Raw genomic sequence first — 23,202 nt, forward strand, 5'->3', positions numbered from 1 at the left:
TTTCTGTGGTGCAGGCTGTGCCCCTGGGAATGATGTGTGATTTGACAGTGAGTTTGGGTTGGCCCAATGCAAAAAGCGTGAGGATCCATGAGGATCCGTGCTTCAAAACCACGTTTTTGGGCCTTGGAGTGGCCAGGAAGCCGTGGATCCGAGTTTTTTGTGGTGCAGGCAGTGCCCCTGGACATGATGTGTGATTTGACAGTGAGTTTGGGTTGGCCCAATGCAAAAAGCGTGAGGATCCATGAGGATCCGTGCTTCAAAACCACGTTTTTGGGCCTTGGAGTGGCCAGGAAGCCGTGGATCCGTGATTTTTGTGGTGCAGGCTGTGCCTCTGGACATGATGTGTGATTTGACGGTGAGTTTGGGGTGGCCCGATGCAAAAAGCGTGAGGATCCATGAGGATCCGTGCTTCAAAACCACGTTTTTGGGCCATGGAGTGGCCAGGAAGCCGTGGATCCGAGTTTTTTGTGGTGCAGGCTGTGCCCCTGGACATGATGTGTGATTTGACAGTGAGTTTGGGGTGGCCCAATGCAAAAAGCGTGAGGATCCATGAGGATCCGTGCTTCGGAACCACGTTTTTGGGCCTTGGAGTGGCCAGGAAGCCGTGGATCCGAGTTTTTTGTGGTGCAGGCTGTGCCCCTGGACATGATGTGTGATTTGACGGTGAGTTTGGGGTGGCCCAATGCAAAAAGCGTGAGGATCCATGAGGATCCGTGCTTCGGAACCACGTTTTTGGGCCTTGGAGTGGCCAGGAAGCCGTGGATCCGTGATTTTTGTGGTGCAGGCTGTGCCTCTGGACATGATGTGTGATTTGACGGTGAGTTTGGGGTGGCCCGATGCAAAAAGCGTGAGGATCCATGAGGATCCGTGCTTCAAAACCACGTTTTTGGGCCATGGAGTGGCCAGGAAGCAGTGGATCCAAGTTTTTTGTGGTGCAGGCTGTGCCCCTGGACATGATGTGTGATTTGACAGTGAGTTTGGGTTGGCCCAATGCAAAAAGAGTGAGGATCCATGAGGATCTGTGCTTCGGAACCACGTTTTTGGGCCTTGGAGTGGCCAGGAAGCCGTGGATCCGAGTTTTCTGTGGTGCAGGCTGTGCCCCTGGACATGATGTGTGATTTGACGGTGAGTTTGGGGTGGCCAATGCAAAAAGCGTGAGGATCCATGAGGATCCGTGCTTCAAAACCACGTTTTTGGGCCACGGTATGGTCAGGAAGCCATGGATCCGAGTTTTTTGTGGTGCAGGCTGTGCCCCTGGACATGATGTGTGATTTGACAGTGAGTTTGGGTTGGCCCAATGCAAAAAGAGTGAGGATCCATGAAGATCCGTGCTTTAAAACCACGTTTTTGGGCCATGGAGTGGCCAGGCAGGCGTGGATCTGAGTTTTTTGTGGTGCAGGCTGTGCCCCTGGGAATGATGTGTGATTTGACGGTGAGTTTGGGGTGGCCCAATGCAAAAAGCGTGAGGATCCATGAGGATCCATGCTTCGGAACCACGTTTTTGGGCCATGGAGTGACCAGGAAGCCGTGGATCCAAGTTTTCTGTGGTGCAGGCTGTGCCCCTGGGAATGATGTGTGATTTGACAGTGAGTTTGGGTTGGCCCAATGCAAAAAGCGTGAGGATCCATGAGGATCCGTGCTTCGGAACCACGTTTTTGGGCCTTGGAGTGGCCAGGAAGCCGTGGATCCGTGATTTTTGTGGTGCAGGCTGTGCCTCTGGACATGATGTGTGATTTGACGGTGAGTTTGGGGTGGCCCAATGCAAAAAGCGTGAGGATCCATAAGGATCCGTGCTTCAAAACCACGTTTTTGGGCCACGGTATGGTCAGGAAGCCATGGATCCGAGTTTTTTGTGGTGCAGGCTGTGCCCCTGGACATGATGTGTGATTTGACAGTGAGTTTGGGTTGGCCCAATGCAAAAAGAGTGAGGATCCATGAAGATCCGTGCTTTAAAACCACATTTTTGGGCCATGGAGTGGCCAGGAAGCCGTGGATCCGAGTTTTCTGTGGTGCAGGCGCTGCCCCTGGACATGATGTGTGATTTGACGGTGAGTTTGGGTTGGCCCAATGCAAAAAGCATGATGATCCATGAAGATCCGTGCTTCAAAACCACGTTTTTGGGCCATGGTATGGTCAGTAAGCCGTGGATCCGTGATTTTTGTGGTGCAGGCTGTGCCTCTGGACATGATGTGTGATTTGACGGTGAGTTTGGGGTGGCCCGATGCAAAAAGCGTGAGGATCCATGAGGATCCGTGCTTCAAAACCACGTTTTTGGGCCACGGTATGGTCAGGAAGCCGTGGATCCGTGATTTTTGTGGTGCAGGCTGTGCCCCTGGACATGATGTGTGATTTGATGGTGAGTTTGAGGTGGCCCGATGCAAAAAGCGTGAGGATCCATGAAGATCCGTTCTTGAAAACCACGTTTTTGGGCCACGGTTTCGCCAGGAAGCCGTGGATCCGTGATTTTTGTGGTGGATGCTGTGCCCATGGCCATGATGTTTGATCTGATGGTGACTTTGGGTTGATCTAGTGCAAAAATCATAAGGATTCATGAGGATCCGTGCTTCGGAACCACGTTTTTGGGCCAGGGCGCGGTCAGGCAGGCGTGGATCTGAGTTTTTTGTGGTGTAGGTTGTGCCCCTGGCTATGATGTGTGATTTGACAGTGAGTTTGGGTTGGTCCAATGCAAAAAGTGTGAGGATCCATGAGGATCTGTTCTTGAAAACCACGTTTTTGTGCCATGGTATGGCCAGGAAGCCATGGATCCGTGATTTCTGTGGTGGATGTTGTGCCCCTGGACATGATGTGTAATTTGAAAGTGAGTTTGGGCTGATCTAGTGCAAAAATCATGAGGATTCATGAGGATCCGTGTTTTTTAACCATGTTTTTGCGCCATTGCGGCACCACGAAACAGTGGATGCGTGATTTTTTTGGTTCCTCCTACAGACTAAGATGTGGTCTACAGTAGCATGGTGTTTTTATTTTGTTTCAATATAAAAATCATATGAATTCATGAGGATCCGTGCCTCGGATCCATGTTTTTATGGTACTGCAGCGCGGCAAAGTGTTGGATCCACGTTTTTTATAGTCCAGTTTGTAGGCGTGCCTTCTAGGTGTGATTTGACACTGCATTTGTTGGAATTATTTTTTTAAAAGTGGAGGATCCATGAGGATCCGTGTAGATCCGCCTTTTATGCAGACCCGTTGTTTTGCTTCCAGACTACACAGTCTAGCCCAGCCTTTCCCGACTTGGTGCCCTCTAAATTTGGGGGCCACAACTTCCTTCAGCCCCAGCCAACATGGACTACGGGAGCTCTAGTACAAAACACCTGGATGACACCCTTCCACCCCCAAAGGTGGGAGAAGGCAGGTCGAGCCACCTGGAGGCACACCACCTAGGACCGGCCCTGCGGGGCGGTGTGCAGAAACCCAACCGGTGCAGCGCAGAAATGCAACGAGGGAAGAAAAACTCCATGGCGGCTCCTGAAGGCCGCGCCGGAGAGGGACACTCGGGAAAGGCATCTGCAGCCTGTTCGGCCTTCTGCTGGCGGACGCCGGAGCTTCCTCTCACCTCTCGGCCTCTCCTCCGTGTACAAGTCGATCACCAGGTCTCCCAGCGTGGTTTCCAGGAGCACCGCCATTGCGCCTCGCTCCGCTTCCCGACGGCCTCTCTTGCCCCGGAAGGAGCCGCCTCAGCGCCGCTCCGCCTTTTCCTCCCCTGCTTGGCAACAGACTCACGCGCTCAGAAGCCGCCTACTCCGTTGACTTTAGGCACCATTTTGTGGCGGTGGTAAAAAACCGCCCGGAGAAAACACTGGGTTTTCCATAGGTGTGACTGGCCGGAGCCATAAAACAGGTCGCAGCAGAGGCAGAAGCGTCTGCTCTTTCCGGCGAGGCAGGTCGTGCTTCGCGTGGTGAAGGCGCAGCGCACCTGCCTGGAAGTGACAGCAGCGCAAAACTTCTGCCTGCAGTTCTGACCGGGGATCCGCTCGAGCATGGGATGCTTGAGCTACCTGCGCGGACCTTGGCTGCAAGTGCAGCCCGAGAACTGCTTCTAACCTGCGATAGAGTGGTGATTTTCATTGAACTCCTGGAAGTCGCTTTCCACCACAGACTACAGACCCCATAGTATAATTGCATTGGCATTGGTGGGGCAAAGTTTCAAATGCTTTAAACTCACAAAAACACATTTTTAAAAACCACTATGACATAAATCCTTCCTTTCGCCCACTCACAACTGTTCGGAATTTCTCCAATGCAGTCCATTGGCAGCTCTAACTTCTTTCTCCTGGAATTAAACAGCTTCAGAAGGAGCCTGGATGTTATGTCTCACTGCTCTATAACTCTAACTAAACTCCCTATCTCTATGGTTACAGCAGCTGGAAGCAGTGCCTGCAGCGCCGCGGCCAAACAAACCTCTCTGAACGCGCATAAATTGGGGAGGGGGCGCTGCCTGTACCTAACAGTAAATTGTGCTTTGTGGAGGGCATACACATATTTCACAAGAATACCACTGAACCTGCAATTTGCTGTTTCCCTTTCAATTGCTCCTTCCCTCTGAGCCACCAGGCATAGAAAAATTCAGGAGTTAAACCATAGGCGTAGCCAGGATTTTTGTTAGGGGGGGCTGGACTTTTCGGGGTGGGGGAAGAACCGACGTAATTGTTCAGTTTGTTAAGTATTTCTATTGTTTTACTGTGCTTGATGTAGGGGGGTGCAGTTGCCCCCTGCCCCCCCCCACTGGCTATGATCATGAGTTAAACTGAGCAATGAAGGAGTAATGGCTAAGTAATTATTCATATGTCCCCATCAACATTCAACATAGCAACTGTAAATCATTCACTAAACAAATGGAAAGAGATCCCAGTAGGAATTGATTTGACAGAACGAAGTGGTTTAGGAGGAGTTATTGCCATCAATCCCATCCACAAATGAATCAACCGCATTACATTCACAAATTCTCAAAATACGTTTTTATTCTTGACAAGTTTAGATTCTCAGGTATGAACACTTTTTTGTCGGGGTGGGGTGGGGATAAAGTAACTTCTTTCCAGGCACACCTGTTTTTTAATTACTACAGTACTTTCGTCCCATTAATAGACTGGCTTTATGCAGCACATTGATTTCAATGGGATTAGGCAATTTGGATCATGCAGCAAGCTGATTCATATCCTGATAGTTAGTCCATGTGAAATGGACTAACACGCATTTTGCTTCATAGTAAATATTTTTGAAAACAAAAAACCTGATTTTTAGTGTGCTTTTTAAACCCTCATGAAATGGCAAAACAGCCAAGTGTTGCACTCTTTTTCGAGAGGCAACCATACCCACCTTTAGAATAACAACTAACTCATTAGCCGATTGCATTGGTAAGTGTGTTCATTGGGGTTCACTCTCAGGATTGCAGCGTCACAGCCTCTTAAGAACATAAGAGCCATCCACTGGATCAGGCCAAGGGCCCATCTAGTCCAGCCTCCTGTTCTGACAGTGGCCAACCAGATGCCTGCAGGAAATCCCCAAGAAGGACTAGAGCAAGAGCACTCTCCCCTCCTGCAGTGTCCAGCAGCTGGCATTCAGAAGCACGTTGCCTCTCACCTTAGACAGGGAGCAATAGCCATCATGGCTAGTCGCCACTGCATTGTTTACTCTTCCAGGTTCCTCTGCAATTACAACAGAGATGGCCTTTCCCATGGTGACATTTCAACTTTGCAATTCTCTGCCCAGAGAAGCTTGCCTGGTGCCCACACTAATGTATTTCTGGTGCCAAGGAAAAACGTTTTTTGAATTCCCAGGCTTTTAAACTTTATCTGTTTTATTTGTTTTGTTTTGTTTTCCAAATAAAAATGCTGCCTTTTGCTTTGCTTCAACTTTCTGTGTTTTTTTTTAGCATTATTCATTTCTGCTGTTTTTAACCCCACCTAAATAATATTCGAAGGCGGGGGAAACCTCTGTATGGTAATACACAAAAAGATGATGCTCTGGTGGGCATTATCAGGGATGGATGCTGAGGAGCCTTCAGTGCACACTGAATAAAGCGGGATTTATTGCTGACTAAACCTGCATGCCTATTCTCATCTCTGCTAATTTGAGGTAGGAGGACTAATTTATCTGAAGAAGTGTGCATGCACACGAAAGCTCATACCAAGAACTAACTTAGTTGGTCTTTAAGGTGCTACTGGAAGGAATTTTTTTATTTTGACTATGGCAGACCAACACGGCTACCTATCTGTAATTTATCTGAGACAGGTTGCTCTTTCCCCCGCGCAAATCTCCTCTGGGCTGTTTGGCTCCAACTCCTAAGCCTTTCCCAAGGGAAACCTTTTTGACACGGCCTTTCTCCTGCCCTCAGCAGCACCTCTCCTAATCCTACATCTTTCCCGGTTGTGTTGTTGTTGCTGCTGCTCCTCCTCCTCTCCTCTCCTCTCCTCTCCCCTCCCCTCCCCTGCCGGACTCCTCCCCGCCTCTGCTTCGCCTGCCGCCTCCTCTGGCTTTGTTGATGTTTCACTTTGTTTTAATTCCCGGCTCCCAAGATGGAGGCAGCGCTGGGGCCACGCGAGTTCCTGCGGCTGCTCCCGGGGCTCCTTCTGCTGCTGCCCTCCTGCCTGGCCGCCCCGGAGCCGACAGCCGCTTTCTCCCAGCTCGATAGCCAGGTAAGGGAGAGGAAGGGTCTCCGGGCAGCCTCATCTTTATTCTGACGGCACCAGGACGGAGAGTACACGGAGGGAGTGGGGAAGAGGGGCGAGCAGAAGTGGACCCCTCGGAGGAGTCCGATAAAACAAAGAAACAAGAAATGCAGCGGGTTGGCCCCTAATCTTCCGTGCTCATCTGCCCCTTAATTCGGAGTAAGGAAGCGACATGCTGCTGTAGATAGGCGCGGCGGCGTTGCATTGTTTGTCTTGTCTAAGGTGCCGTGGGAGTGTGCAAGACTGAGTGTGACGTGCAGGAGCTTCGTGTGGACATCCCGAAATGGTGCCCTAGTGCCCACCTGTGTGAAATGCTCAGGCTTGTACACTTTGAAGGTGTTTGGGGGGGGTTCTTCCTCCCCCACCCCAACCCCGTGAAGGAGCGATTTGTATATTAATATGTATGCAGAATTGCATAAGATGTGGCATCAGGCCTTGTGTGGCTTGGATGTTGGTATGAAGTACGTCAGCTGCGTGCTTGCTATATATGCACACAGGCATATGCAAGGGACCGAATGGATATGCGGTGAGAATACAGGATGTCCATTGGGCTAGGTAACACCAAGATTAGATTTTATTTGTCTGATTTGAACTTTGGGATTGAGTTCTTTCTTTAATGCATGTGGTCTGCGTTGAGAGAAGAGCATGATATTCTCAACTGTTTCTGTGCGGAAGCCTTTAATGATAAGCTATCCAACAAAAACAAATTGCTTTTGAGTGGAAAATAAAGAGGAATGTTTAAGTGATTTGTAGGTGTTACAAATCCTGTGATTTGTGGGTGTTACTAGTAGTTTCTTTAAGTTAATCACATGTTATAGCTGTGTTAGCTTGAAGCACAGGAGTGGTTTTGGTACAGTGTCCTTTTCAAGCACTTAAGATGCTACTTCATTCAACTTCTGATAGCTAGCTAATTGCTAAGAGAGCTAACCCAAAATCTCCATCACAAACATCTGAACAAGCAATGATTAGATTTGGATTAACTTTATCCCTGGTTTTCAGTGTGATGGAGTAGTATATGGAAAGATCCACTTTATGAAGAACTAGCAAAGTAAATACCTCAAGTGAGCATTTATAAGACACACATTCACTCTATGTTTTTTATATCGTTTATGAATGAACTGAAGTTTCACATGAATATGCTGTACTAGAAAAGTCAATAACTTTGCTTTTTGAAAGCATTTTTTATTTTAGAAAAGGAAGGTGCAAGAGTCTGGGGACCCTTCTTTATAAGAGTGGTGCATATTTACTCTTCCGGTAGTGATTCTCTTCACTACTAAGGTGATGGCTACTTGCAAGAAATAGTGGGAAATGCGAGAATCACCCCCTGTGTCTTTGTGGTATGTAATGCACAAAGAGCAAAGGAATAGTTGACACATCATAAAGCTTTGATATAAAGAATGCACTTATTTCTTAATAACCCCTAAGAAGTAGATGCTGCTTGCATAAACATAAGGGTAAAAAGATTTTGATCAGTACAGGTGTTCATGACTTGCTAAGGGTCTGGACTGCCAAAAAGAAGTATTTTTGAGGTTCTTTTGTGATTTGTTTTCCTCTATAGCTATGTCAGTGATTCCTAGGAACTATAAAATCAACAGGAGAATATCTAAGAGGAAAGTGCTCAGAAGTTCTGTCCTTCAGGCAAAACACTGCTAGTGTTCATTCCATGAATCTGGAATGATCTTCCTTCAGTTGTTTTACTACTTCCCTACCTCCCTCTTCCCCAAAGAATTCTCATTTTCACCCTCAACATGTAATCTTTACATCTTATATTTTAAAGCCTCCAGAAAGGCTTATTGCACCACTAGAACCAACCTGCTGGTAGACGTTTACTTTCAGAATACAATTATTTTAGAAATAAATCTTTTTCAAAAATTGTTAGAGGAAAGGACTAAGAAAGAAAGATATTGAAAGGCAAAATAATAAAATGTCTGTTCAGTCATTTGCTTATGGTGCAATCCTCCTACATGACCACTATTGCACAATTTCTTGAAATTTTTCTAAACTACGTAGAATATGCTCCACAGTTGACTCCCCCCCCCCTTTGTTCTGTCGAAATTAGTCATTCTTTGCATTCATCACAAAGGGAACATTGTGGACTCTGGCCTTTTTGTCATAATTTTGCGGAATAGAGAGTTTTGAACTGAAGGGTCATTAAGTGCACCCAAGAAATACTCTACCCAGTCATGCAGTGTGTGTATTTGGCAGGGCAAAAAATGCTGGGACACCCAAGAGATGTGTAGTGTGTGTGAAAATAATATAATGTGAAAAGTACTGTTTTTTATTGATTTGTACTTTTTATTATTTAAAGTTTTATCACAACATTCACAATATGTGCCAGCATAAAAGGAGGGGAGGGGAAAGAGTGCTGGGCGGGGTGACAGTTAAAGGAAATATAAACCAGGTTATACATACAAAGCCAGCATACCATCAGCTGAAGCACATATGCAGGCTAGTATACATTTGGTAAAATTCAGACCTAAGATGTTCATTGAAACTGCTGTACCTCAGTGAATTATTGTAAGGATAAATGAGCTTGGTGGTAGGGCTGGGTGATATCTGGTTTTCAACATCACAATATACCAATATATCACAATGTCTGAAATAAGGATGGAGCTATGTAGAGGCATTGGCTGGCTTCACGGTTTCCCCCACATTGTGATTTTTGCATAGGGCAGGACGCACCACCCCCCATGATTTGTGATAAATTGCCAGGTCAAAAATTAAGAAACCAGTATCACGGTATGGACTCCGCCCAGCTCTTCTTGGTGGTTAGGAAATCATGCACATTCTCCTAAGCGTCTTCGAGGAAAGATAGGACATAAATGCAAATAAACAAATAAACAATAAATAAATGAAGGAGTTCCAGAGAGGTTATGCAAACTTAGGTTTGCTAGCTGCAAACCACCCCAAGAGCTTTTTATTTTGTTTTCCTGAAAATATAAATGCCAGCAGTAATTTGGATTCCATCTCTGGTGCTAATTGAATTGTAAGGCAGAGAGCAGAAGTAAAGTATTGGTTAAACTTTTGATAAGTTAGACATTTGTCACAGTGTGGCACGTGCTCTCTATTCATGGCACTCTCATGCACTGTGTTCTCATATATATAGCTTATAAGCAGTTGGCTTCCTTAATTTTTTTAATTAAAATATGAAGCAGGTGTGGGGAACCTTTGGCTTGTTAGCCCCAGCAATCATGGCCAATGGCTAGGGATGGTGGGAGATGTAGCACTGCAACATCTGGAGAGCCAAAAGTTCCTCACACATGAGCTAAAGGATAATGTGAACATACAACAAATAAGGATATAGTTAATATACCATCATTTTGACAGTTGTTTTAATATAGGAAAACCTGGATATGGAATACAACTGGTGTAATACCTATTCTGGCGCTGTGGGTTAAACCACAGAGCCTAGGACTTGCCAATCAGAAGGTCGGTGGTTCAAATCCCCGCGACGGGGTGAGCTCCTGTTGCTCGGTCCCTGCTCCTGCCCACCTAGCAGTTCGAAAGTACATCAAAGTGCAAGTAGATAAACAGGTACCACTCCGGCGGGAAGCTAAACGCCGTTTCCGTGCGCTGCTCTGGTTCGCCAGAAGCGGCTTAGTCATGCTGGCCACATGACCCGGAAGCTGTACGCTGGCTCCCTCGGCTACTAAAGCGAGATGAGCGCCGCAACCCCAGAGTCGGTCACGACTGGACCTAATGGTCAGGGGTCCCTTTAAAAAAAAAAACCTATTCCAGCAACTCAGATGAGAACCTGTTGTGCATTGTAGAATGCAATGTTTATTATTACTCAATATCTCGGGCACAGATCAGGATAAACTGCAGAAAGTGGAAGTAACTTGGTGCCTGTTCATCAGATTATATGTTTTTTTTACCAACCACACCATGATCAACTGACTGATAGATCTCACAGCTTTTGAAAACTTGGTTGTATTCAGTTCTTCATAATCTAAAGGTCTGTTATCTAGTTTTTATAAAATTATACTCTACTTTTTGAATATATAGGAAACACGGATAGATTAAAACTGGGATTGGAAAGGGTTTTGGAACTGGAAATAGAACCAGCTACCTAGTTGATGCCATATTGAGGAATCTGTAACATGTTTCTTTCTTTGAAACCTCTTCCTCCTTCTCTCACACTTGCAGGAAAGCATCAAGATTAAAGTTACAATGCTGGAAAACAACAGGGATGGGCAGGTATGTCAGACTTCCTGTACTTGCTTTAGCTTAGCCTTTTATCTTGTGATTGTGATCTGTCAGTGGAAATCAAGCATGTATTTAGGGTCTAACTAATCTGTGATACATACAGAGTAGAAGGTACCGTTGATGGTAGCAAGTGATGGCACCATGTGACTTCTTGTTTTGCTCCCCTAAAAGATTATTGTGATCAGTGGGAATTGCTTATGCCTACTGAATGGCTGGTGTAGCTTTGCAAAGCATTTTGGGGTGTCTCCAGGGAATACGGAGGTGAGAGGATGCAGAATCCTGTGGATCCTCAGCCTCGCTCACTCCATTTTGACCCCTACCACCAGCAAAACATCTACACCTGCAGAGCTTTCCAAACATGTACTGGGGGACCTCTGGTGCCAGCTGCATCCCATAACCAGTTGAATGTCAGTTCCATGATTGCAGCCTTAACGTCTTAATGTCTGAATTCTGGTAATTGCTAAAATGATTATTTAGATCAAATAATCTTAACAATTGTGCTTGACCTTGTATTACAAAATGTGGACATTTAACATGTTTGATTCTGTTATTTTCTTTAGGTCATCCTTAATATTACCTATGTAAATGGTCAGGTGTATGTAAATGACTTTCCGCTGAAGAGTGGAGTTGCTCGGATTAAATGTCAGACTTTAATATGTAAGTATTGTTTAATTCCTTACCTGTGCTGTGTGCTTCCATGCAGTTCACCACACATGAATAATGGTAAAATAAATAAGTAACACTATACTATATACACATCTGTACTGTTAAAAATAAATCTCCACTGTTAAGGTATATTTAAAATAGAAAAAATATGAAATGGAGTGCCCTCTCTATTTCTCATCCACAGTGCTCATATATTCTGCCCATAAAAAATAATGAGTTCAAACCTTCCCTTTCTGGAACAGTTAGCGAAGTTCCTGTTCAGTTAATTTATTTGTTAAAGGCAAAGAATTTGTGCCGTAGACTAGGCAGTATAAATGCAAGGATGTGACTCCACCCTGATAAGTCCTGTCTGTCTCCTTTCTTAAACTGGCATATATCCAGATACAGTTGTGTAAAAGAAAGAATAATAATAGAATGTTGGGAGAGTCTTTCCGATAATCTTTGCAAAACACTTTCTTCTCCTGTAGACTTTCTTAGTTTAAGTTCAATCTCTGCTAGAAATAGAGATTTGATTGAAAAGATTTCCTAGTAATTTTTATAATGTAGTTATTGAAAATGGAAATACTGTTTCCCCACCCCCTCCCAATCTGCTTTGTCCTGGACAGAAACATCCTGATTTGGGTGTACAGGCAACATTTTACATAATGAATGAAGCTAAAGCAATTACTTTCCATGGAAGAACATTTTATGCACAGAGTAGTCTCTTGATGCACTGGTTATGGGTGGTCTCAAGGTTAAGTTCTGAGATCATCTACCCTTTATGATCAGCTCTTGCACTAAGGGCATGCTAATGTGTTTTAAGCATTGGCTTTTGAAAGCCTAAAACATTATGCATTAATAACTAAACATGGTTTACTTTAAGGAGACCAGGCAGTGGCTCATCATGGTTTGGATGCAGCAAAAGTGCTCCTATGCTTAAAAAAATTAGTATAGATCTTCTAAAGGAAGTAAGTTCTCTTGAACTGAGCAGGGCGTATGTCTCAATAACCATATTTAGAAATGAGCTCTCACTGTTCTTTACTCAGATGCAGTCAACTCTCAAACCATCACAATACAAATTTGTATTGATTTCATATAAAATCTAACTGCTGTTGGTTCTGTAAGCCTTAAGTTTGAGTTTCTGTTAAATTTCCAAGATAAGAATATAAAATGGTTCTGGGGTTGTATAATAAGAGTGCATGTTATTACTTCCCACAATGCATTCAGACATCCACTTTCCTTACTGGAGGGATGGAGGGAGGTCAGGGTAGGAGGGGGTCTCAACTGACACTAAATACCCCAATCCTTGCAGAAGAAAATAGTGGTAGTTGGAACAAGCCCTTATTTTTTTTTGTCTTAAACTCCAAAGACTGATTTGACTTGTGTATTGTGGATAAAAACTGCCTACATATTACCAACAGGGTTGGACGCATGCATGTGCAAAGCCAGCAAGACAGCTGCTCCTTTCATGGCAGAAATGTCCATAGGAGCAAGGATATCGTACTTGCCCCTGGGGCAGGAAATTTGGATGATTGAATGGAAGCAAGTGTCCTATCATTTGCTTTCCTTCATTTTTGTGCCAAAAACTCGTGGGGAGATTGGTCTTGGTAGACATGGTACACGCGGGTGGCGCTGTGGTCTAAACCACTGAGACTCTCGGGCTTGCCGATCAGAAGGTCAGTAGTTTGAATCCCCATGATGGGGTGAGCTCCTGTTGTTCTGCCCCAGCTCCTGCCAACCTAGCAGTTCGAAAGCACACCAGTGCAAGTAGATAAATAGGTACCGCTGTGGCTGGAAGGTAAACGGCATTTCCGTGCGCTCTGGTTTCCGTCACGGTGTCCTGTTGCACCAGAAGCAGTTTAGTCATGCTGGCCACATGACCAGGAAAGCTGTCCATGGACAAACGCCAGCTCCCTTGGCCTGAAAGCGGGATGAGCGCCGCAACCCCATAGTCATCTTGGACTGGACTTAACCATCCAGGGGTACTTTACCTTTTTACCTTTACCTAGACATGTGCTGTGTGCACTTATCTGAACACTATTCCTGCTCCCCTTTCTCTGCCACCAATTTTCACAAGCCCCAGTTTTAGTGGGAATGCAGTGCTGAACTCAGTTCTTGGGAACCCTATGGAATGAAGGAGGCTGCTTGTGTTTCCACTTGATCTTTAGGAAAACCAATACACAGATGATAAAAAGTATTCTTGTTTGCATTCAGGAAAACCTTTGTTCTCTCTTGGCCCATGACCACTTCTTTTGAAAGCTGCCTTGAATCCAGCAAGCAGTTCTGTTCCCATGCAGTGAGGAGCCAAATGTAATCTGCAATGCACCGATCACCCATTTATGTGTACCTTGTTTTTAGAGATCATATCTCTCTATATAACCACTATATGACACCCAGTTCTTCATTGATAGTGGAGAGTAGTAACTCTGAAACACTACAGAAAGAGGAGCGATTAGGAATTGTCAGCGTTCGCATTATGGTCCACGAATGGCCGATGGCATCCAGATCCAACTTGCGATTGATTGTCGTTCAAGAGGAAGTGACAGAAATTGATGAAAAGCGGGTAAGTCATACCACTTTAAATTATTGTATTTGTTGGCCAGTTTTTAAATTCATTGGAGCACTTTGTTCCACTGTGAATGGGTAGTTTAGTTGTATGATATACCCTGGGCCACCATATCATAACGGTGTCCGATGTTTATGCTACTTTATGTCCTCTTTGGGCAGTGGACCCCAAGTACATTATTTATTTATTTTAAGTATATTCTGCTCCGTGTTTAAACAAAAACATCGAAGCTGTTTACTAAAGGAATCAATCTAAAAAAAATGTGATAAAAATTCCACATTTAAAACTAAACAGCAACAGCAGCAACAATCACCCCACATTTTGAGTAACATAAGCAACAATAAATATCTCTTAAAATATACGTAAGTAAAAGAACTAAAAACCACAAAACAAATAGGATTTAAAAAGAAACCATAACACCACAGCAATATATACTGTATATCATCACCAAACAGGGCTTTCCAGGGACAGGGAGAAGACAGGGCTCATCTAGACTGGGACCCATTGGAAAGCCAGCCCTGCTGCTGTCACCTAATGATATTGACCTAATACTTGTTAACAGAATTTCTAGTACATAGCTGTTTTCAACTGTAGTCTGATCTTATTGTAAAATCCACTCCTGTACTGCAGAAATTAATGATTCTAATCAAGAAACTGTCAAAAGAGAATCTCTCTTTCTTCTTGTTGCCACACACATTTAGTAACAGGGCTTTCGAAGAAAAAAAGTTCTGAGTTCTATAGAAGTGACAAAACTCTTCCTCTCAAATAGTTCTGGTAGCCTGGTGATTTGCTTAAAATGTATGGTGTTTTTAAGTTTTCAGCATGAGATAACTTGCCACACCCAGTTGAGTATTGTGTACCACTGTGTACAGTACAGTACTGTTTTCAGTAATTCTGTGTTGTATTGTGTTTAGTGCTCTAATTGTTTTATGCCATATGCTCAGAAATGTGAAATGAACTAAGTGTGAAGTGAACTACTAGGAATTTGTTTGCTTCAACTCCACTGTTCAATGCTCAAGTCTAAATTTCAACAGAAGTGTCAGTGTGGATAGGTAATTCTTGATCATGTCAGCATTCCAGCTTGGGCACCTGACAGCCTGGCAGAGGGCTGAACGATAAAACTTACATCAACAAACGGCATCCTGCTACATTCCTCTTCATTGACATGCCTCTAAATTGTTAGGGTTTAGCACATTACAGTCAGATTGGATTCCCCCTTCACAGCTCATCATGTCAGTATTGGCATCAGGTAGTATGATCTGAATTACTACTGACAAAAGGACAGGAAAATAAACAAACCAGTTCTGTAATTAATATATGAAGGTGCTCTAATTTTGGTAGCAAGACTTATTCAGTGAGCACTCATGGCATCCCATCTCCTGCTAAAGAGTTAATAGATTGGTGATTTGTTTAGAAAGTTTCGTTTTCTGAATTCCAGCATGAGAGAACTTTCCCCATCCAGTTGCATTCTATGCATAATGGGGAATTGTTGTCCAGTAAGTCTGTGTTGTGTTATTTTTAGCACTCCCATTGTTTTATGCACTACACTCAGTCTGCTGCTTATTTCTGAGTGTGATAAATGCAGCCATTAGTTTGTTTAAATGCCTTTTTTCAGCTGAAGAGTGGGGTAAAAATACTTCAAAATACATATGCCTGCTCTTTCTCTTCCCTTTTAAGTGAGAACCAGTCAGGATATTAAGTACAATTACTGAAGCTGAAATAACAGCAACAGACACTTTGGAAACAAGTTCTACTGATTCAGAGTCATTTACTTCCAGTTAAGCACTTGGTAGAGTTTACACATCATTTATTAAAGATTTCTCATTACCATACTATTCCAGGCGATGTGATTCACAAGATGCCTGTCTCATTTTTATCCCCATGGACTTTTGTAAATTCTATTCTGCATTGAGTTCAGAATGCGGCATATTAGAACAAAAATTCTACACCTTTATAGTGACAACTTGGGAGGAGGGGAAACACCTTGAGTCCTTGGTAAAAGGCCCCTGTGAAAATCAGCCCGACACTTGGTGGCAACTGAAAGGGCAACTTCATTGTTATGAGTGATCAGAAAAGGGAACTTTGTGGGGCTGTATGTTAGTTAACATAACCATAGAAAAGTTCAGGATGTTACTGGTTCAAATCCACACAGAGGCAGAAACCTTTTAGGGAGACGGGTGCAGTCCAGGTAGGCCGGAGCTGCTTCCTCTGAAGAGCTGCTTCCAGTCAGTGATGACCGAGCAGTTAACATGCCACTCTCCATATGCCATGGACTATAACTTCCAACTTTCCTGACCACTGGCCATGCTGGAGCCCAAAAACATCTGATGGGACCATGATAGCTGTAAACAATACTGAGCTGGATGGACAAAATAATCTGACTCGGTATAAGGCAACTTATACTATATATTCACAGAACTGAAAATAAAACAGTGCCATTATTTAAGTCTGCGGGGTATTCCTTCCTTATCTGAGTGCCGTTGTGGTGGTAGAGGGTCCCGTGTTTGGATTAGAATGAGGGGGCAGCTTCCTTCCATCCCATGATTTTGGAACTCAGGAGGCAGAACTTTCCAGGAATTGATGTGTTCATGGTCAGTCATGTCCACGTATGGGAGCATCATTTGGAAGGGAGGGGGAAGGAGCAAGCCATTCATTCATTCCCTCCCATCCAGTCAAACAGAGGCAGCTCCTTTCTTCATCAGTTAGGCCACAGCTAACAGATGTTGTTCTGTGGATAGTTCTATTAGCCAGATGCACGAAATACTAGCATTGAGATCATCAGATGAAACTGACAGCTCATACAGGAATTAATATTTGGCACAGAATTATTCACGATTCTCTTCTTCAATTACTTTAAAACAAAACAGCATTCCCATACCACATGACACTGCTGCTTTTTCATACTTCCCCACATTGGCCCTCATTCTAGAGAGATGATGTTCAGCATGTTTATGTTGTAGTGGGTAGGCCCCATTTCCTGGTAATGTTTTAATGAAAGATTAGGATCATGGGTTTGTTGGCTATTTGCAGATTAGTTGCACTGCAGAAAGCTTGTTGGGGAGACCACACATCACAAGGAACACAAAATAACTTTAGCTAGGTTTTAATAACAAAAACAAAAACCCCTTTTACATTAAATATATCGATAAGCATAACCCAACCACCAGGGTACTGAGAGAGCTAGGTGCTGCTCTTTATATACTATACCCAATTGCTGACACAGCTTAATTAACAGAACTTAACAGCACCTGCTATACTGCTTCACAGCTGTAAAACTAGGTCACGTTATTTGCTCTGGCCCTTAAAGAAATACACATCTTGTGGAACAATAATGAACCTTCAAATTTCAAGAGACAATTCAACAGGGTTGCTCTTTAGACGAGAGTCGATATCACATCCTGCACTTCACCTTAATATCTCTTTAGTGAGACTCCAAAAAGGGCTACAGTGAGTGGAATCTTTATTGAACGAAGAAGAACCATGGTTCACTGGTAGAGCATCTGCATTGCTTGAAAAGGTATGAGGTTCAGTCCCCAGCATCTCCAGTTTGGGCTGGGAATGGCTCCTGCCTGAAGAGTGGCTACTGGTCAGTGTTGACGATACTGCGCTAGATGGACCATTGGTCTGGCTCAGTATAAGGCAGCTTCCTATGTTCCTAAATCAAACAGACTTTTCATCTTGGCATTCTGTTTATCTTTTATACATCTGTCTTTTTATTTTCACCATTTCAAAAAAGCACCTACCGCTCCGGTTTCAAGAGGATTACTCATAAATAGTTATACTTCTCTTTTGCAGGTTCAGCAAGATGAAGTGACTGAAATAGACATCTTGGTAAAGGACTTAAGAGTCCTTAGGCACTCAAATTACACTGTTCCTTTGAAGGAGAGCATGCTGTATTCCATCCCCAGAGACAACGATATCTTGTTCACACTTCCAAACATTGCAGGAAAAGGTATGCAGTGATGCTGATCTCTGACAAACCGGTTTGACTTCTTCATTACAGAAAGTGTTGCCATAATTTTTTGCCTTTTCATTTAAGTTTTCCTGTATTACTTTCCAGTATCCATACACCGAAAGGGAGAACATCCAATCTATTTTAAGTTGATTGATTTTAAAATGTCTATAGGCTGCTTTTCCGATGTTCTAAGTGGTACGCATCATTTAAGAACAATTTGGTAAGATGAAAGCAGCAAATAATGATAAAACAATCCCCAGACTAGTGAATCAGCCAAATGCCAGCTAAGAAGTCTTTCAAGTCTTATGGGAAATGGCCAGAAATTGACTCCTCAATTTTAAAGGCAGGTCATATTTGTTTGTTTGTCATTCTTTTTAGTACGTTGTATTGTGAAACAAAATGCACAAGTATATTTGGATATTCTCAAAATGTAGCATTACTTTGTTATTTTGCTTGCTTGCTTTCTCCTGGAATTATATATGGAGGTGGGGAGAAATCTACTTGTTAAGCTAACCTCTTTCTTTTCATTTTAAAAAATAGATATTGAAAGCCCACTACAAACAACCAGTCACTACCTTCTAAGACAAGTAGAAACTACAGTGGATGAAGAGGCAATGCCTGGCAAGTTGCCAGAGACTCCTCTCAGAACAGAGCCTCCATCCTCTTATAAGGTCTTTTCTGTTACTGTTACACCACTATTGTAGGGTGGGGCATTCCCATGAGACATTCCAGGAGCCTAAATTATGTGGGGGACAACAAGACAGCAGGGCAGAGTACTGCTGGGACAGAGGAAACTGCTCCCTACCCTTTCCAAAAAATATCACAGAGTTATTCTAATTGCAGAAGGGACTTCAACCCAAAACCCCAATGGTAGGGAAGGCCAAGAGCTGGGCGTACATGAACCTTTCAGAGATGAGAATTCACAGTGCCCGAGGCCGAGCTTGTGTGTTCTCAGCTCCTTTCCTCCTGGCATATGAGAGCACAAGTGGCTTTTTACACATTCAGCTGAACTCTTACTGGTTGGGAGCATGGCCTGTGGGCATGGTCTTCCTCCTGCTCTACAAGATGATTGAACATATGTGATGTTCATCAAGGAGCTGAATGTTTCTTGCCCTGTAACTGAACACAAAAGAGAAAAGTTAATTTAAACATGAAAAAGAAAACATGAAACCAAACTAATAACCAAATGTATTATAGTCAAAATCATGTGCAAAAAAAGACATCTATACCTTGAGCTAAAATGTATTGGTATTTGTATGCTAATTCTAGAAGTTTCAGATCCAAGATAAGCAAATTAAAAGTTCCTGGAATTAAAGAAAAGCATATATTTAAAACATAGTTAAAATATCAGAAACCTAATGGTGATAATCTATTTCCCTACTCTTGGGTATAAAAATCCACAGGCCCCACTTGGAGTAGTGTTAGTCTGCATCAAAGAGGACATTACATACAATAAAATAAAAATCATAAAAGAAGAAATCCAGTCACAGAAATACCAGGCCTCCAAAATAATATATTATGAACATGTTATTATGCTCCTGACCAAAACTCTGGTGATGATTTTCAGACAGACAAGCCGGGTAGGCAGCCAAAGGAGAAACTATTGTGATAATGGACAACTTAAATTATTCTCACTTTGGGTAAATAGCAGGTCATAACAAAAAGACAAATTTCTAGATACAATAAATACTTGTGTCTCAAATTCAGCATTTCATAATCAGTGTAAGCTTGCCCAGAAAGCGCAGTAGCGTGGCATTCAATTTCAGAAGAGGAAGTGTCTAAAAATGAGAGGTTAGTTACAAAGGAAGTTAAAAAAAATTCTGCTTACTGCTGCAGTCCCCAGAGCCATTTTCCACACTGTCACCAATGGCCCCCCAAGTCTCTGGAACAGATTTTTGAGGGACATGGCGGGGTTATAGAGAGAAATAGTAAATTGGCACAAACGACTTCTCCTTCTCTTATATAAACAGACCCCTCTGCTAGATCAAAAGCTGTTCCAGTATCACCCAATAATTATAACAGAGTCAGATAAAATTGTACAGGTGCAAACGAGTCCAAGAGAACGCCAGTGTGGTTAAAAAGCAACGTCAAGGAAGCAGTCAAAGGCGAGTTAGTACCCTTTTTGAACAAAGGAGGGAAACAAAACAAAATCAGCCAAAACAAGTGTAAGTTTATGAGGCAAGCGCAGAAGGAAGTTGAGAAGCTTCAGGCAACGGGGGGGGGGGGGGAGAGGGGAAGGGAAACTTTCCTTCCATGATCTTCTTTTTGTTCACTTATCTTAAAATCTAAGTATCTGTGTGGATTCAGCATATATATCATGTGCTGAAGGCATAGAAGAGGAAAAAGCTGCTGCCGTCAGGCGGTGTTTGCAAACTTCACCTCTAAACTGGCCACTGTTGGATAGAGCGCAGGGCTACAGCCACCAGTCTGATCCGCCCCCGCTAGTCTTAATTTCTCAATGGGATGTGAAAGATGCTTTATTAAGAGTGACTCATGCCCACCTTTTACTGTCAGCCCACTGTTTATTTATCAGTAAATAAATAGTGGTTGAGAGCTAAAAAGATCATTTAAATTGGAGCAGTTGGGCTTCCGAAGAGGATCTATGGTCTGAGATTTGAAACAGATATACCACCTTCTATGTTTAGTGGATCAGGGCATCAGTGATGGGTATTTAACTGGCAGTATTGTTGCATTTGCAGGTGATGTGCCAGTGGGTGGAATACTTGAGAAAAGAGCTCTGCAGGTTCTGGCTGCAGTCCTTTCCAGTGTTCTTTGATCTAATGTTGGTCATTGTTGTTGGAGTTGTTGGAGCAGCTTTAATCATCAGAGTCTTAAAAGTGTTTTGCCCCTCATGTGAACCCAGGTAAATGCCTTTCTACATTTCATTCTGTAGAAGCAAACTGTTACTTCAGAAAAAATCAGCTTATTTCTGACTACTGTTTTCTTTCCTTGCTTAAATTTTTGTGAGCATAGTCCAGTTCCACAAATGTAGTTCTCCTAAAATATTATAGAAGAATGGTTTTAAAAGGGTCAATATATTATATTTCAGGTGCAGCTGTTTTGAACAGTTGCTCTTCCTAATAGGCACTATAAACGCAGAAGACAAACTTTTTTTAACAGTCTTAGCTTACCATGCTTACATATCTATTGAAGTAAACTTGTTTTTGTTGTACAGTTTTCAGTTCTGAAGCTGAAACAACACTGTTAAACTGGGCATGACAACTGGTAAGAAAAACCTTGAATTTCTGAAGTCTAGATTTTAATGACTACCTGCTTCTTTTTCAGGGGAGTCCTTCAGGTTGATCTCAGTGTCGTCCCTGTGGTCGGGATCAGCTTACTTCCAGATATTCCAGAGAAGACAGATAATATAGAGGAAAAATGTATTTAAACACATTCACCTTAATTGTATGAATTTGTTGACACGGTATTTGACACTTGATTCTTAATATATTGTGTACCCTTTCCTATACAGACTATGAACTATCAATGTTTTAAAATGTTTTAAGAGGCCCCAAAGACTACATCTCCACTTCAACCACCTTAATAAGTTATTGACAGAAGGGGGGGGAAATAGCAGTTTCCTTCCATAAGGACTTCAGCAAGTTCTAACTTCTATGAAGTAATTTCCCATCTCCTCATAAAATCATCCCGACTACACTGGTTGCATGAACCTGCCACACTAATCTAAATAACCTGCTGCCTTGAAACATCCTGAAATTTCAGTAATGATACGTGAACATAATTAAGACTGCAGCCTTAAGCTCCACAGAGCAATGAAAATAATAAGTGATTAGACCCCAGCAACATGGAACAGCATGGACAGGATTGTACACACCTGTGAGAAAAGGAAAGCTAATTTAGGCCTGCTGTCCTTAAGCGTGCCTTATGGGAGAGGTCGAGAGATAGCTTTCATCCTGCTCTTACAACAAATTCAGTATTGGTGCGGTGCTTTTTGGTGCATGAAAGGCAATCTATCATTACAAGCACTTTATTCAGTCATTTTTTTAAAAAGGCCTCTTCCCACTAAAAGTTGTGTTTGTAAAACTGTACTTCTTGAAGTTGCAGTACAGTATAAATGCCTCTTACCCAAGAGAAAATGTCTTCAAGATCCCGATTTACTAAGAATTGTTTTACATATGGATTTGTACAATCACAGCTTTACAATAAATCCTTATCTGTTGAGAGAAACTGGAGGCCTTGTATCATTCATGTCTATCAAGGACAGCAAGGCCCGACCCTTGCAAAACTGGTTTGCTTCGTATATTTTACAGGGGGTGGTTTATTTCACAGAGTTGCTACACTACCCTTCAGCATTACTGCTCCGAACATGCCTAACAAAAACACACCAGATGTATTTAACTGCTTAGAGGCAAAGAAAGCAGCAATGTAAAATAAATTCTCAGCAGCAGATAAAAAACCCAATCACAGATTTAAAAAGCTTTAGGATTGTGTTGAAGGGATGCGGGTGGCGCTGTGGTCTAAACCACTGAGCCTTGGGCTTGCCGATCAGAAGGTCGGCGGTTTGAATCCCCGCGACGGGGTGAGCTCCCGTTGTTCGGTCCCAGCTCCTGTCAACCTAGCAGTTCGAAAGCACTAAGTGCAAGCAGATAAATAGGTGGGAAGGTAAATGGCGTTTCCGTGCGCTGCTCTGGTTTGCCAGAAGCGGCTTAGTCATGCTGGCCACATGATCTGGAAGCTGTCTGTGGACAAACGCTGGCTCCCTGGGCCTATAGAGTCGCAACCCCAGAGTCGTCCGTGACTGGACCTAACAGTCAGGGGTACCTTTACCTTTAGGATTGTGTTGAGGAGTGTTGCTCAGCGGACCGTAAGGAGTCTGTCAGCAGAATAGGGATGGAAGCAGCATCTCCTCCCCTGCACATCCCTCCTAAGTTAGTATGGAGGGCTGGGGACTTTCCAGAGCAGATTTGGAGAGAGGAAGGGAAATTGCTTTGCTCCTTATTCTGCTGCTGGAAGCCTTACCTTCAGCCAAGCACCACCACTGAATGATCAAATGCTACTTTGGGGGCTCTTTCTACAGCTGAAAGATGGCACATAAATGCCTTTATAACATGAAAGCTAAAAGGCCTGGGGAAATAAAAAAATATATTTGCTTGATGCCAGAAAGATAACGGAGGATGCAACAACTG

The 23,202-nt window shown here is 43.3% G+C and overlaps 2 protein-coding genes across 3 annotated transcripts in view; one reads left to right on the top strand and one right to left on the bottom strand.

The window, feature by feature from the left end:
* The window catches only part of PPIL4 (peptidylprolyl isomerase like 4), a 40,659-nt gene extending 36,381 nt beyond the window's left edge, over positions 1-4,278 (bottom strand). Inside the window, exon 1 of one of the 2 annotated variants that reach the window (XM_083496283.1) lies at positions 3,572-4,278. In XM_083496283.1, the coding sequence (XP_083352409.1) occupies positions 3,572-3,641 (70 nt within the window). In that variant the 5' untranslated portion in view covers positions 3,642-4,278. The remainder of the gene's footprint in view (positions 1-3,571) is intronic. The other variant, XM_083496282.1, reaches the window with a different exon arrangement.
* A 2,192-nt stretch (positions 4,279-6,470) lies between these two features.
* Positions 6,471-22,243, top strand: GINM1 (glycosylated integral membrane protein 1). The gene is made up of 8 exons (XM_083496631.1): positions 6,471-6,650; positions 10,830-10,880; positions 11,450-11,546; positions 13,946-14,097; positions 17,896-18,052; positions 18,596-18,726; positions 20,755-20,918; positions 21,341-22,243. The coding sequence occupies exons 1-8, from the start codon at positions 6,531-6,533 to the stop codon at positions 21,441-21,443; spliced, it is 975 nt and encodes a 324-aa protein (XP_083352757.1). The 5' UTR covers positions 6,471-6,530; the 3' UTR covers positions 21,444-22,243.
* Positions 22,244-23,202: the final 959 nt, after the last annotated feature.

Source organism: Podarcis liolepis (genome assembly GCF_965112155.1).
Source record: "Podarcis liolepis genome assembly, chromosome: 3".
In the NCBI taxonomy this organism is placed as follows: Eukaryota; Metazoa; Chordata; class Lepidosauria; order Squamata; family Lacertidae; genus Podarcis; species Podarcis liolepis.